The 17,043-nt window shown below is 44.6% G+C and overlaps 1 protein-coding gene across 1 annotated transcript in view; it reads right to left on the reverse strand.

Annotated features, from left to right (window-relative positions):
* Positions 1–17,043, reverse strand: part of MYO3B (myosin IIIB) — a 309,308-nt gene that overhangs the window by 65,526 nt on the left and 226,739 nt on the right. Inside the window, exon 31 of the mRNA XM_081847505.1 lies at positions 9,392–9,506. Within this exon, the coding sequence (XP_081703631.1) occupies positions 9,392–9,506 (115 nt within the window). The remainder of the gene's footprint in view (positions 1–9,391; positions 9,507–17,043) is intronic.

A 17,043-nucleotide genomic window follows, 5' to 3' on the forward strand; every position in this document is an offset into this window, starting at 1 on the left:
GACAAGGGAAGACACGTTGCCACTGCTGCAAGCAGCAACTTGGAAATGTGTCTGGAATGCCCCATGACAGGGCTGGCCCACCCATGAAGCAAACGTGAGGCGACTGCCTCAGGCAGCAGATCCCAATGTCAATCTTTCTTCCCGCCCCGCCCCCTCCATTCCTAATGTAGATCTTCCTTCACCCCTTCTTTCCTGGCAGGGAAGGGGGCACCATTTTGAGACCTGCCTCAGGTGCCAAAATGTCTTGGGCCAGCCTTGGCCCATGAGAATGATAACATGCAATGGTGTAGGGAAAACATGGAGCGGGAAGTAAGTCTGAACTTTTTCAGGGGCATATTTTCTGGATGTTCCCCCACCCCCCACCTCATATCCCAGGGTTAAGTCCTGGTCTTGAAAACAGATGGTGGGAGCTCAACCCTATCACAAATTTAGTCCTGGGAGAAATGAAACAAAACTTGTTGTGTAACAAGAACACAAGTTATAGTTTCCTGGAAGCCTGGTTTAATTAAGGACAACGATGGAAAGAGCCACAAACCATAAAGAGGCAGTAGTTCCTCTCAAGTACCTATTTCCCAGTGTGTTGGCTTATGTAATTTGTGGCTTGTGGCCAAAAGGATTTCACTGCACCTCTGCTTGGCCACTTAATTCGTTAAGGCCTCATCCTGCGGCTGCTGAAGTCAAAGGGAACATTCATCACCTACAAATGTACCTTGCAGGACAGATTCTTGAAATGAATGGGCCACTTGACTGTGACAGGAGTTAGTTGTTCGCATAGATCACACCTATGCCTGTCCTTTCCCCAAAACGTTGCAGCTTCTTTTTTTATTGAGAAAAATGTTCCACCACCCATATTTGATATGTGGACTTATTATTTCTTTGACTGTCTTCAGCTGTATTATATCCTTCTGAATGTGGTTCTATCATCTGAATTGTGTAATGCACTGGCAGTGTTGATATGCTACTGTTGTGAAGGGACGTGGATGGTGCTGTGGTCTAAACCACTGAGCCTCTTGGGCTTGCCGATCGGAAGGTCAGCGGTTCGAATCCCCGTGATGGGGTGAGCTCCCATTGCTCTGTCCCAGCTCCTGCCAACCTAGCAGTTCGAAAGCACGCCTAAAAGTGCAAGTAGATAAATAGGTACCGCTGCGGCGGAAAGGTAAACAGTGTTTCTGTGCGCTCTGGTTTCTGTCACGGTGTCCCGTTGCGCCAGAAGCGGTTTCGTCATGCTGGCCACATGACCGGGAAAGCTGTCTGTGGACAAATGCCGGCTTCCTCAGTCTGAAAGCGAGATGAGCGCCACAACCCCATAGTTGCCTTTGAGTGGACTTAAATGTACTGGGAGCCAATGTAGGTCTTTCAGGACCAGTGTTATGTGGTCTTGGCGGCCACTCCCAGTCACCAGTCTAGCTGCCGCATTCTGGATTAGTTGTAGTTTCCAGGTCACCTTCAAAGGTAACTGCCCTGGACACAGAATTGACCTGCGCCTCCATGGACAGCTGTGAGTCCAGAATGACTCCCAGGCTGCGCACCTGGTCCTTCAGGGGCACAGTTACCGCATTCAGGACCAGGGACTTGGGGGACTCTCCAAATGTAAACTGTAGTGGTGGTGCCGGTGACTGCAAGGGAAAGAGCCCTTTGGAATAAATACAATAACTTACTTTTAAAAAATGTTTATGTTTATTGCATGTTTTTGGTTTATGCTGTGAGCCATCTCGAGTCCTGCGCTGGGAAAAAGGTTGAATATTAATCATTCAAATAAATAATCCAATTGCCTTTGCGGTTCGTGTTGGTTCTTGACCTTGGGTTTATAAAACAATGTCCAAAATCTAGAATCAAGGACTGCACTCCTGTGTGCGCTTTCTTAGAAGCGATCCTCAATAAAGTCTGTGGAACTAAGTAAACACCCATAGATTTGGGGTGCACAATTTTTATAATTCTCATCAGCATCTAGTTTCTGTGAACATATTTGCTAATATAAATACAAAAAATAAGAATCAACCGATGAATTATTTTACTTGGCGTTACTGTGTTGCTACCAGAAACACCGTACAATCTTCATTTGATTTCTTTATAAATATAAAAAAACAGACTCCATCAACCCTTTCAACTTTGTCAATGCAAAAATCAAATACAAGCGCCATTGCTCCCTTTGATCTGGTGTGGGAAAGGTTTTGCATGTGTTGAATGTATCATGTTCTTTTGAGGCATCCATTAGATCTTGACAGGTACAGTGAGTTGTATTGTAATACTTTGTTTAGAGATATTGTCGGATGAGTTGAAATGATAAATGGTGCCATCAAGTGAATGTAAATCATCTGCTTCCCTTTTCAAAATGCCACTCAGACAAAAACTGAACCGCAGAAGAGAGTCTTCTCTTGTGACTAAAGACTGCATATCAAGTGAGCGATTCAGCAACAGGCAAATTCTTAGGACTTCCTCAGCTAAAAAGTGAGGATTTCTCCTCAGAATCACTGCACGGGGAGATACCAAGCCCATAGCGGGCCTCGGTCCCGTATACCTGAAGGAGCGTCTCCACCCCCATCGTTCTGCCCGGACACTGAGATCCAGCACCGAGGGCCTTCTGGCGGTTCCCTCATTGAGAGAAGTGAGGTTACAAGGAACCAGGCAGAGGGCCTTCTCGGTAGTGGCACCCGCCCTGTGGAACGCCCTCCCACCAGATGTCAAAAAGATAAACAACTACCTGACATTCAGAAGACATCTTAAGGCAGCCCTGTTCAGGGAAGTTTTTAATGTGTGACATTTTAGTGTATTTTTGGTCTCTGTGGAAGCCGCCCAGAGTGGCTGGGGAAACCCAGCCAGATGAGCGGGGTACAAATAAATAAATAAATAAATTGTTGTTGTTGTTGTTGTTGTTATTTTTGTTGTTGTTGTTGTTGTTGTTGTTATTATTATAGCTGTCAATGTTTCCCTTTTTTTAAGGGAAATTCCCTTATTCCGAATAGGATTCCTCACAAGAAAAGGGTAAAGTTGACAGCTATGACCAAGCCTCCCCCCCAAAAAAGTAATTTAGTATGGGGGACACTTCATCCCCCTGACCAAAACTCTGATTGTAATTGTAAGGGAAAGAGAAATCTGGAAGGCTGCTGAAGCAGATTTTTTTTTTTTTTGGTAGCGATAGGTGACTTCAACTACCGTATTTTTCGCTCTATAACACGCACCTGACCATAACACGCACATAGTTTTTAGAGGAGGAAAACAAGAAAAAAATATTCTAAACGAAACAGTGGATATATGATTTTTGTGGTTCATGCTGTGGCCACAGACATGTGATCTGACGGTGAGTTTGGGGTAGCCCAATGCAAAAATCCTGAGGATCCATGTGGATCCATGCTTTGTAACCACGTTTTTGCGCCATTGCGACCCCATGAAACAGTGGGTGCGTGTGTTTTTTGGTGCAGGCTGTAGCCATGGATATGCTATGTGATCTGATGGTGAATTTGGGGTGACCTAGTGCAAAAATCCTGAGGATCCATGTGGATCCGTGCTTTGTAACCACGTTTTAAGTGGGGAGGGAAGGAAAAGAACTCAAGGGACAAGGAGCTCGCGTGGGGGGTGTGGAGAAGGATGCTGCTGATAATGCAGGAGAGGCTCCTCTCCGGCTTTGCTCCTTTAGAACAAGCAGGCTCTGCGTCTCTCCCTCCTCCCCGGCAAGGAAACCATGATAGTAACCACTCTGAGACAAATCAAGAAAAATTGCGACCAACACTCTCCCCCAACGCAGTGAGGTCAAAACACAAACACGCAGAGAGGGAACTGGCCCTAAAGTCGCAGGGCGCTGGGGGAGTGAACGGGAAGCAAGAGAAGGAGAAGGAGCCCTCACACACAGAGAGACACACAGAGTGTCAATTCTAAAGTCGGAGGGACAGCGCAGGGAGAGTGAAAGGGAAGCAGGAGGAGGAGAAGGAGCCCTCTCTCTCTCACACACAGACACAGAGTGTCAATTCTAAAGTCGGAGGGACAGCGCAGGGGCGCAGGGAGAGACGAAGGGGAAGCAGGAGGAGGAGAACGATAGCTCAAGCACACACACACACAGCCCCTACAGTGGCTAATCCAAAATCGGACAGCAAAAAACTGCAGGCAGGGACAGAGAGTACGGGGTTGTTTTAAAGCAGCCAACCCCGCTCTGCTTCTCTCCCTCCTCCCGGCTAGGCTGGCTGAAAAGCTTCGCTGCTACTTAGCAGATCAGTGGGGAGGAGAGAGGAACATAGAGGACGGGTTTTTTTTAAAGCAGCCAACCCCGCTCTGCTTCTCTCCCTCCTCCCGGCTAGGCTGGCTGAAAAGCTTCGCTGCTACTTAGCAGATCAGTGGGGAGGAGAGAGGAACATAGAGGACGGGTTTTTTTTAAAGCAGCCAAGCCCGCTCTGCTTCTCTCCCTCCTCCCCAGCTCGGCTCGCTGACAGGAGCCTGCTTTGCTGTTTCAAAGCAAGCCACAGACTGCTCACAACTGCAGCAGATTCCCCCGCCATCTGTAGGCATTCGCTCCATAACACGCACAGACATTTCCCCTTACTTTCTAGGAGGAAAAATCTGCGTGTTATGGAGCGAAATTTACGGTACTCTAGGTAATGGCCTACTTTATAGAAGATGGTATTCTGTTTGAAGGGCTGGTGACTGACTCCTCTATCTGAAAGGCTGTGGTGTCTGGATCAAATCTGATTTAAAGATAAGGATTCCTAAGAAGAGAGAGCAGGGGCCTTGAAGTTACCTATCAACATTTAAGGTCAGTCTTCCCCACTAGGATGACATGTATTTCTATTTAAATTATAGTAATCATTTCTAAATTTGCATCTTACATGTAAAGTAGCATTTGCAAACCTTGTCCCCTTTGCGGGGTAATACTTTTTCTTGTTTTGGGCAATGCATGATTGACTATCCTGAACTACTCACACAAGTTACGACAAAGATAGGCAATTTCAAGATTCAATAAATACGTGTGTTAAAGAAGGAATTGCACTGAGTTGGCTAGATTTAATCTTACGTGTTGCTCAAGATTTGAGAAATACCCACTTATAAACAGATCTGTGTAGATGGTCATGAATAAATGGAAATATTTTTCAGAATAGCTTTAACACTACATCCGAAAAGAGCAAAAAGTACTCCCAAGTAATGTAGTTTTGAGTTCTTTCCCATTAAAAACAATAATCATTTTTTTTTCTTTTTTAAAAAGGCTAAACAACAGCAGCATACTCTGTGGACAGTGGAATTGAGCCAAAGATTTTGCCTGTGCTTGTAGATACGCAGAGCTCACTTTGTGCTCTGCAAAGCAAAGCAAAGCTGTGTGAGGCTTTGCCCAATTTGAGCTCCCCATATTTTCCTTGCAAATATTGGTCATTACAAGTGTTTCTGACAGTGGAGCTTCCTAGAACACATCTCTCTCCCCCATGACAGTTTTCTATGGCACAGTGCCAGCAGCTTATTCTTCCTCTTACAAGTCTTAAATATGGTTTTCACAAAAACATAGCCATATTTTGACATTCGTGTTGGTAGCCTGCTGACAGCTTTCAGATGTGCTTGGATAATCAAGCAACTCTTTCATCAATATAAGAAGCATTTAGCAAAACCCAAAAAACCCAAAATATTATATAGGTAGTGAGCTTTCAGAAAAATAATCTTTGAATGATTGATTATCTGTTTCAGGGATTCTTGTGAAAATTGGATAGCCCAGATACAGTGGTACCTCGGGTTAAGTACTTAATTCGTTCCGGAGGTCCGTTCTTAACCTGAAACTGTTCTTAACCTGAAGCGCTACTTTAGCTAATGGGGCCTCCTGCTGCCGCCGCGCCACCAGAGCACGATTTCTGTTCTCACCCTGAAGCAAAGTTCTTAACCTGAAGCACTATTTCTGGGTTAGTAACCTGGGTCTGTAACCTGAAGCATAAGTAACCCGAGGTACCACTGTATTGGTATCATCTTTAAAACATCAGTACCCTCCAGCACTTCGTAATGCCACCCAATGTTTCTGCGTGACTTTATATTATCTGCTATGTTTGTCTCTCTTTTATGTTATATTGGCAGGGTTCTTTTACGCTAGAACTTACCAGAACCCAGTTCTGGCACCTCTCAGGTGGGTGCCACTGCCATTCTAAGAGAACAAGAGAGGTGTTCATTGTGCGTTTTGGCAAATCTCCCCCCTAAATAAATTCACACATGATTCAAATTTTGGTTTGGTTTTTGGCAGAATTTAGGCCACAACTTTATTGATTACAGAAAGTAAGTGGTTGCATAGGCTCTGGTTCGACTAGCTCCCTGCCATGCAGGTAGCGCTGACCCAGGGTTCCAGCATAGGTCAGCCAAGGGTGAACACCTGGATAAGCAGAAAGCCGGGAACGGGCTAACTCTGCTACCCAAATGTCCCCCTGGACTCAGGCACGGGCACAACCCCCTCTCAGGGGTTGACCAATCCATTGAATCCCTGGATTCCTTTAATGGAATACCCTTCACATAGGGATGGCGAGAGCATTCTCCCATCCGCATCACTTGAACCAGAGCCTATCCGCAACCTTGCAAGTTGTGACAATTTGCTATGCGGCAGGTCGAAACCCAAATGGCAACAGCCAATCAGCCAAGTGGGGGAAATTCCTGCCGTGCCCCTGTCCCAACGACAGACGACACACAACGGCATAGCAAGGTCAAGCGCAAAGCCCTAAAAGTAGGGAGAGGTGGGCAGGTGTTCCGAATGCACACGCCGAAAGAGGAAGCTCTGGGTCACGTACATGGGCATAAAAAGGTCCCTCGAACCGTTTGGACTGCGTCCCATTGGCCAGATTGCACCCAGCTTCAAGGGACCTACCAATCGGGTGTTGTGGCTGACCAATCGTACCCACCCACAACACAGGGTGTCGGTTGTCCAGGTCTCACTGCAATATGTGCCCTCTTTAAGGGAGGACCCGATTTACTTGCTAGCCCTGGATATGTCCTGAACGACACACAGAATTGAATTTTGGAGTAACAATACAGCAAGCCTGCATCTATGGGACCACATGGACATACCAAAAACAACTAAATTTAACACTGAAATATTATTTTTCATCATCCTTCCTGTTTCCTTTGTGACTCAACAGCCATATGGTTAGCAGCAGCAGCCACATGTGGAAGGGTGGGACTTTTATTGGGCCAAACAAAACTAGAAAATGGGCGTAGATCTTAATTTCCCATGGAACTAAGACTCTTCTTCTGTGAAAAAATGTTGTGATTCTCATATAAATCCAATGGTCATTAAGGCATGTGTCCAGCACTCTACAGAACCAATCTTTCAAAATTCATTGACCACAAGCTGAAGGTGAGCATTATAAGCCACAATTGGCATCTTAACATGATACATACGGCACGATAAAGCTGCATACAAGATTGATTGAGATGACCCACGCACGCGTCTAACAAGCTGTCTATCTCTCGCTGGCAGAATCAGCCAATTGCCAGCACATAAACAGCAGTGACAACCAATCAACTATAGCCCTTCCGCAGCTCTCTACTGAGTGACCATACCTTAAGGAGTGTCTTCACCGCCGGGGGGCCACCAGGGGGCGCATTGGAAGATGGCCGACAATAACATCTCTCCGACCCACACGAGGTAATTAAGAGGCTGTGATGGGAGTATGCAGCCTCCCTTCCCCCCCCCCAAGGGAATGGGGAGGACTGCCTTGCCTGCTGTGCCCATAATTCACCCCCAGATTCGAAAGAATGGGGTGAGGGCACTAGGCACGAAGCCCTCGGGTGGGTCTGGCTCTCCCGGACGCTGTCTCTGATCGCGCACTGGTTTGCATCAATTCAAAATATATAATTGGAAACAGAAGCAAATGCACATACTTCAAGTGAAGATCGGGAGTAAAGACTGCTGATTAATGGGATCTCTGTGAGCGGAGCGACGGGCTGGACAATATATCAAGTGAAGACTCATCATTAAAAGATCGGTATGTCGGAGCGAAACAGAAAGGGGGGGGGAAGAAAAACTTTTCTTTTTTTGTCTTATGTGAGTACCCAATAATCCTCCCTCCCAGAGAGAAAGAATTGTTGCAAATTACTAATCACAAGCAGGAGATTAAGAACTGTGTGGAAATAAATTACTGATCAAAGAGAGGACTGGTGGGAACGTCTGATGGAAACAAAGCTTTGTGACGCAGTTTCAAATGGAGATTTGTTAAGACAGGCCTGCTCACAGGAGGACGAGGGGGAGGAGGACCATGGTCATCGGAATATGAACGTATGGTTATCAGAATGTGGATTTGATCTGGCAGGGCCCCCTGAGATACAGTTTCGCAGGCCTGTGAAAATCAACGGACAGACTGTGGGAATGTTTTTTGTGGAGGTGTGGAAATGGCGTCTGTCCTTTATGTGATATGGCTCTTGGAGAGTGTAAAATCCACACAGGATATGTTTGTTTTCAACCTGCTTGTGAAGATTATCAGAGATCACAAAGAAAGGAATATATGCTAACAACAAGAAGATGAGGAAAATAACAAAGAGACTATCTGGACAGAACTGGATAGAACTGTGTAATTAAAGCAGCAACAAGAGTGATGTTTGGATCCCTTTCGGAGCTCGAAGTATGGGTACCCCCAATAATTTTTTTAAAATCTGGCTGTATAATTTGGAACTAATGTGATTTGGAATTAATGTGATTTGATTGGCCTGTTAATAAAAAATATTTGGAAAAAAAAGAGTGCCTTCACCCCCATCGTTCTGCCCGGACACTGAAGTCCAGCTCCAACGGCCTTCTGGTGGTTCCTTCACAGCGAGAAGCCAAGTTACAGGGAACCAGGCAGAGGGCCTTCTTGGCAGTGGCACCTGCCCTGTGGAACGCCCTCCCATCAGATGTCAAGGAAATAAACAACTACCTGACTTTTAGAAGACATATGAAGGCAGCCCTGTTTAGGGAAGTTTTTAATGTTTTGTTTTATCGCTTTATTATTATTATTATTAGTAGTAGTAGTAGTAGTACAGTGGTCTTTGGGTTAAGTACTTAATTCGTTCCGGAGGTCCATTCTTAACCTGAAACTGTTCTTAACCTGAAGCACCACTTTAGCTAATGGGGCCTCCTCCTGCTGCTGCCGCGCCGCCGGAACACGATTTCTGTTCTCACCCTGAAGCAAAGTTCTTAACCTGAAGCACTATTTCTGGGTTAGCGGAGTCTGTAACCTGAAGCGTATGTAACCCAAGGTACCACTGTATTATTATTCTGATGGGAGCTGCCCAGAGAGCCTGGGGAAACCCAGCCAGATGGTCAGGGAATAGATGATAAATGATGATGATGATGTCATGGTTTGTTGCCATTTAATGTGCAAAGAAGTCCAGTGATTCAGAGAACAAGCATTTTTTTGTTTCCACACACTTTCCCTCTCACCTCTCTTTGGACAGACTAACCAAAACTCACCAGTTTTCTTCACAACTCAGACCGGAAGCAAAGCTTATGGGCTGTGTATCCAATGGGCAGCCACTGCTCTTCTTTATTCTGATGTAATTTTTGCGAGCTAAGTATCCCCTGAAAGCTAAGCAGACAGAAAGAAAGGTAAGGTTAAAACATGGGGCAAGAGTCCCCGTATTGTTGTGGCAGAAGAAGGACAAACATATTTGTCCAAGGCCTGAGAAACAAAATTAATTTGTTCATAGTGCTTACAAAACGCGTGCCATTGTGATGTGTGGTATCTGTATGGAGGGATGGTCTCTATATGTCAAGGGCCCTGCGGTGGGAAAAACACCTTGGCATGGATTCAACTTTCATTGAGTGTGACGCTGCCATGCAATCCCACTTTCCTGAGAGTTAGTCCCACTGAATTCAATAGGACTTGCTTCTGAGCAAACATGGTTAGGCTTGCAGTCTAAAATGCAGTAGACTCAAGCTGAAGCAAACAGTGCTGCAGGAAAGATTGTTATGTTACAAATGAGCAGAGTCTAAAATAAAAAAAAAAAATATCTATCTATCTGATCAGCAACTTACCTTTTTTTGAAATAATTTTTATTTGATTTTACAAGTGTAAAGTTATAACAAAACAAAATACATCTCCATATTTAGAGATTTATCCTAATCTCTGGACGTCCCACCACCCCCTCCATCGGTCCTTTTGTCAACCTTTTCAACTGTATATTATTTCATAATCCATGTTCTATATCTCTCCATATTGTCCATGACAATTGCTACATTATAAGTGTTATTAGAATCCTGCTAATGTTTCCATCTGCTTACAGTGGTCTCCTAGATAAATTATAATCCCGCCACCCATTCTTTACTGAAGTTTTTGTCTTGGTTCCTGAGTTTTCCGGTCAGTTTTGACATTTCATCGTACTCCAACAGCTTGATTTGCCATTCCTCTCTGGTAGGGACTTTGTTGTCTTTCCATCTCTGGGCTGATCAGCAACTTATCAATCCATATATATATAACCTCGGGTTAAGTACAGTGGTACCTCAGGTTACATACGCTTCAGGTTACACACTCCACTAAGCCAGAAATAGTGCTTCAGGTTAAGAACTTTGCTTCAGGATAAGAACAGAAATCGGGCTCCGGTGGCGCGGCGGCAGCAGGAGGCCCCATTAGGTAAAGTGGTGCTTCAGGTTAAGAACAGTTTCAGGTTAAGAACGGACCTCCAGAACGAATTAAGTACTTAACCTGAGGTACCACTGTACTTAATTCGTTCCGGAGGTGTGTTCTTAACTTGAAACTGTTCTTAACCTGAAGCACCACTTTAGCTAATGGGGCCTCCTACTGCTGCCGCACCGCCGGAGCACGATTTCTGTTCTCATCCTGAAGCAAAGTTCTTAACCTGAGGTAATATTTCTGGGTTAGAAGAGTCTGTAATCTGAAGCGTATGTAACCTGAAGGGTATGTAACCTGAAGCGTATGTAACCCGAGGTACCAGTGTGTGTGTGTGTGTATACACCCCCCCCCCAACTTCTCAAGGTTCTGTCACACTCTGCTGTGACCAAGGAGCAGAATCTAGGGAACAGTGTGTGTCTGTGTACTACACACTTGAGGAAGCCCCACAAGTATGGAGAAGACAGCCTTGTCTGCACAGCATTAGACCAATGAAGCAATATGAACCATTCACTTAAAAGGGAAAAAGACAAGGGCCCATATGGGGACATGATTGCAACAGGGACTAAACTTGCTCCTTCACTCTGGTCACTCCAGCCATTCAGAACTATTCCTAATCCCATCCCACCACCTTTTGAAACCATCTATTCTAGGTTCTGCTTGTTGCTCATACTAGAATGTGCTAGAACTTTGAGAAATTGTCTTTAAACACCCACACCTGTGGATTAGATAAACAGATGATTTGTTATTTCAGATTCTTAGCTCATTTGTAATGTTGCAATTTTTCCAGCAGCGTTTACTGCTTCAGTTAAAAGCATGCAGCATTTTATTCTCTTAAAAAAACCAAAAACAAAAAAAAACCCCTCATTCTTGTCCTGATTCATTCTATAGGCTAGTTTACACAACTATTATTTGTCATTTTTATAAATGTTTCAAAGGTTGCAACTCTATGGAGAAACATAAATGCAAACCAGCGGAACCAAACCCTCCAACATTTCTCTGATGAAAATAGGGATGTCTTATTCATCCTCATAATTATTTTATTTTATTTAAATGCCACCCATCTGACTGGGTTGCTGCAGCCACTCTGGGAAGCTTTTAGCATATAGAAAAACATAACAAGTCATTAAACATTAAAAAACTTCCCTATACAGGACTGCCTTCAGATATCTTCTAATGGCTGTATAGTTACTTATTTCCTTGGCTCGGGGGTTGCATAACTCCATACCCTCCAACATTTCTCTGGTGAAAATAGGGACGGCCTAAGAAACATTCTGGGATCAAATCAGAAACCAAGATGGCTGCTGTAAATCTGGGACTGACCCTGGAAAACAGGAACACTTGGAGGGTCTGCAGAACACTTTCCTCAATATTGGTGGCTACACGAAGAACCACTGTGTTCACAAAGTCACTTTGGTACTGCAGTTTCACATGGCACTGTAGGGATAGGTTTGTCAGAGGCTATCATGCAGAGAAAAAGAAGCATTTGTTCCAGCTGTCTGTGAATGGATGTGATGGCAAGATCTGATGCTATGAAACAAAAGACTCAAGGCAGGTTTGAAAAGGACACGAAGGTCTTGCAAGGCAGGCGTTATGTAGATCAGATGACCAGTGGATCTGGTCCAAATCTGACCCCTTGAGGGTGATGATGAGGCTTGCTCCTACCTGCAATTGTGAATGCAGAAACATTAAGAGAGTTGCTACACTGATTTTAATGTATTTTTAATTTTTGTTGGAAGCCACTCAGAGTGGCTGGGGAAACCCAGCCAGATGGGCAGGGTACAAATAAATTATTATTATTATTATTATTATTATTATTATTATTATTATTAGGACTTGCCAGGGATTGCGGCAGAAGCTTGGCCCTAGCTTCAACTCCTTTCCCAAAGCAGCCCACTGGCAGAACTAGCTGCTGATGAAAGAGTCCTATGATCTTCCCTGCTTCCCACTTTGCTGAACAAATAATGCCAGCAGCAAATCAATGCAAATATGAATGGGTTTGAAACATGCCACGGTGCAGGAATACCAGGGACAGCTCACTCGCTGTAGCGTTTAGATAGATGCAAATCATTTCCCAGCAAAGATGTTTACAGAATATCCTGTTAGCATAAGAAGGTGGGCAGGAGAGAGGGGTGGGAGGGAAAGCTGACGTCAGGTGGAGGAGTCATCGCAGCTATTTGCATTGCTGACTATTTCTGGTTTTGACACTAAGCACTTGGCTCAAGGAGTGTGAAATTAGCAGGCACACACTGCTTGTGCCCCAGGAACAATCCCCACATCAATGAAGAAGAATGATTACCAGGTGCCACTTTATTTTCACCTTATGCATTTAATAATATTCTCCGATGCACTGCCATAATGAATTAGATCCCCATCTTCGCATTGCTAATGATGGGACTATTAAGACTCAGGGCCAACGGAGTAAGACTTGAAATGAATATTGCTATCGTTTTATTATTAGTCATTTGGGGGGAGGTGTATCTGGTGCACTGGGAATACTGATACAGTATTGACATAAAACGAGACTCCCCTCAGCTTCAACAGACAGCACATCAAGATTGCTGTTACGTACAGGAGACAGGTGCACTATAAAACGTGCTGAGGCGTATCGGTCATTCATGGTGTGGTTCAAATTTGGTAAACAAGAAAGAGGGTGCCTTCGATTCCACTCCCCAATTATCTCCAGGAGAAATCAATGCTGTAGGACCTGATTTAGGCAAGCCTACCGCAACTGGTAGGGACTGGTAGGGATGCGGGTGGCGCTGTGGGTTAAATCACAGAGCCTAGGGCTTGCCGTTCAGAAGGTCAGCGGTTCGAATCCCTGCGACGGGGTGAGCTCCCGTTGCTCGGTCCCTGCTACTGCCAACCTAACAGTTCAAAAGCACGTCAAAGTGCAAGTAGATAAATAGGTACCGCTCCGGCGGGAAGGTAAACGGCGTTTCCGTGTGCTGCTCTGCTTTGCCAGAAGCGGCTTAGTCATGCTGGCCACATGACCCGAAGCTGTACACCAGCTCCCTTGGCCAATAAAGCGAGATGAGCGCTGCAACCCCAGAGTCGTCCGTGACTGGGCCTAACGGTCAGGGGTCCCTTTACCTTTTACCCCAACTGGTACCCTCTAGTCTAGACCAGTGATGACCAAACTTGACCCTCCAGCTGTTTTGGGACTACAACTCCCCTAATCCCCAGCAAACAGGACCAGTGGTTGGGTATGATGGGAATTGTAGTCCGAAAACAACTGGAGGGCCAAGTTTGGCCATCACTGCTCTAGATGGTTTAGACTACAACTCCCATGATCCCTAAGGCAGCAGAGTTATGGTAGCTAGGGATGATGGAAGTTGCAATCAAAGCATATATTAAAACTAACATCTTTTTAGATGCCAGGTAACAGTAGATTTGTTTGTTTGTACTTCTGTTTAATGTAACTATGTTGCTTAGACTGATAATTCTCTTAATTGTTTGCCATTTTAGATTTTTTATGTGGAAAGACAGAGAAAGAGAGAGAGTTTTGATTCTATCAATGTTTTACATGATTCTTCCCATGTTTTTAAGCTGTTCTTATTTTTATCTGTAAGCCACCTTGAGTCCTTGTCAGGGGAAAAAGATGGGGAATAATCATAAAAAAGTTAGCTGACTGCTTTTCACTGGCTAGGGTATGAGGGCAGTGAGTGCTAGAGGCTTCACCCATCTGCCCAGATTTTTTGAGACTAAGCAAGGGCCATTTTTTTCATATATGGGGTGGACATGTAAAAAAAAAAGAGAAAAAAGCTAAAGGTTTTTGGGAAATGATAAATAATGAAATGAAGATGTTCAAATGGGCTATTCCCAAAAGACCCAAAGCTTTTCTTATAAGGATAATAGGGACGGACATTCTGAAGAAAATAATCAAACTACTTATGGATGTGACAAGAGTAGCTAGAATGCTATATGCATTGAAATGGAAAGAATAGAACGTACCAATGAGGAAGGAATGGCTTTTAAATGTAATGGACTATGCTGAAATCACAAAGCCGACAGCAATATTAAGAGATCAAAATGATGAACTTTTTAATAGAAGAATGGAGGCCCTTTTGGGGACTGTTTGAAAAAGTACTACAATCAAATGAAACGGCGGGCAGGATTCGAGATACGAGAAGAGGATGAAAAATGATACAAGTAATCGTTATCAGAGGAATTTCTGGAATAGATAAGCGTTTGGTATATAACACAAGAGAAAAGGGTTTGAACAAGAAAACTGGGGAAGTGGGGGTGGGAAGTCAGTATTTAGAATCCTAGAACTGTAGAGCTGGAAGGGACCATGAGGATCATCTAGTCCAGCCCTCTGCAATGCAGGAATATGCAGCTGCTTCATACAGGGATGCGGGTGGCGCTGTGGGTTAAACCACAGAGCCTAGGGCTTGCCAATCAGAAGGTCGGCAGTTCGAATCCCCGCGACGGAGTGAGCTCCCGTTGCTCAGTCCTGCCAACCTAGCAGTTCAAAAGCACGTCAAAGTGCAAGTAGATAAATAGGTACCACTCTGGTGGGAAGGTAAACAGCATTTCTGTGCGCTGCTCTGGTTCGCCAGAAGTGGCTTAGTCATGCTGGCCACATGACCCGGAAGCTGTATGCCGGCTCCCTCGGCCAGTAAAGCGAGATGAACGCCGCAACCCCAGAGTCAGCCACGACTGGACCTAATGGTCAGGGGTCCCTTTACCTTTTACATACACGGATCGAACCTGCAACCTTGGGGTTATCAGCACCACACTCTAACCTAATGAAACAATGCGACTGTTAAATTTGAAGTCAATTTGTAAAAAAAAAAAAAGGAAATTCAATAACAATTATATCAAAGCAGAGAGATACTGAGCAACAATGAGCAGAAATTATTAATCCTGCAGCCACCTCTTTACTTCCAGTTTAAATAAGTGCAGGACTTCAAATTCTAGGATCAGCTTTCTCCTTCCTCAACTCTACAGTGACTTGTTCTGTGGCAGCACTATACAGTGGTACCTCAGGTTAAGTATTTAATTCGTTCCAGAGGTCCGTACTTAACCTGAAACTGTTCTTAACCTGAAGCACCACTTCAGCTAATGGGGCCTCCCGCTGCTGCCGCGCTGCCAGAGCACGATTTCTGTTCTCATCCTGAAACAAAGTACTTAACCCGAGGTAATATTTCTGGGTTAGCGGAGTCTGTAACCTGAAGTGTATGTAACCTGAAGCGTTTGTAACCCGAGGTACCACTGTATTTCCTCTCAGGGAACGGATGCTCAAGTGCATTTGGGTTTTTAAAAACATAAATAAAATTTCTTTCCCCACTGGAGGATAGAAACAAACATTTGCTCCCCACCCATTCCAACATTTCATCTGATGTCTGCTGCTGTTCTCCTTGGTTCCACTGAGAACGCCTAGCCCAGCCGCTCGGGTATGTGAAAGGCATCTGTTTATTTTCAAAATGCAAATGCAGCCCGCCTCAAAAGACCGCACTGCAAGGAAATGAGCAACCTGAACAAATCAAGAGGGGTTCAGCCCCCACCCTGATCAGAAGCCATATGTACATTTTTCTATCCGGCCAAGATCTCTTGGTGTCAAAACCACTCAGAGGATATCCTGAAATCTGAATGAAGGCCTCCCCCCCCCCCCTTGCAACAATTAAAATGAGCAGGCTAATCCTGCAAGAATTTTTCAGGCAAATCATTTTTCACACAGTATGAAGCAATGATAAGGTCATTTACAAAAGAAACCACTGCCTTTGAAATGGCAACTTGTAGACAGGGGGACCTGCCTGCAGGAGGGCCATAGATAACACTGAAGACTGTGCGTCCCCCCCCCCCGTCCCCCCCTCCTTTCCCCACATCCCAACAACACCAGCCTCATAGTCTTTGGAACAGATTCTGATGAGGGAAGGGTCCAATAAGGTTAATACCCCCCCTTTGATCTCTGTCAAGGCAAGAATTAATTTACATTTCAGATGAAAAAGGTTGACAGCATGAAAAGGCATCTTGTTTCTGGTATGTGAATGTGCTGGTAATAGATCGGGAATTCTGAAAGGAAGTTCTGAGGAAGCTAAAGGGATAAGCCTCAGTGCTGCTTTTACTGGGAAGGAGATGAAAGGGAAACAAATCTCAGTATCAGCCTCGCTGTAGAAACAAGTAAGCCAAGTGCTTCCTAAATTTCAAGACCACCTTTCTTCCTCCCCACCCCCTGTAACATTCTCCTTTTCTTTTCTTTTCGTTTTTTTCCAGAGACATATATTTTAATTAGATAGTTCTTTGAATGCCTAGGTAACAAGTGCAACCGATGCACTTCGTAGAATCAAAATTCCTCGTGCTTTCAGTGTTAGGCTGATCATATTTCTTGTGAATGAAACATTGTCCCTTAATTACAACCCCATTGTGAGCACTGGGGGGTTGGGTCTTCGAAACACCAAGCAGTGTTGATCTAACACGAGCATTCCTGTGTTTTTAAAATAAATTATTTGACTACCCATCAATAAACATTCCCTGAGTGGTTTGTGAAGGC

Source organism: Podarcis erhardii (assembly GCF_964252035.2).
Source record: "Podarcis erhardii genome assembly, chromosome: 1".
In the NCBI taxonomy this organism is placed as follows: Eukaryota; Metazoa; Chordata; class Lepidosauria; order Squamata; family Lacertidae; genus Podarcis; species Podarcis erhardii.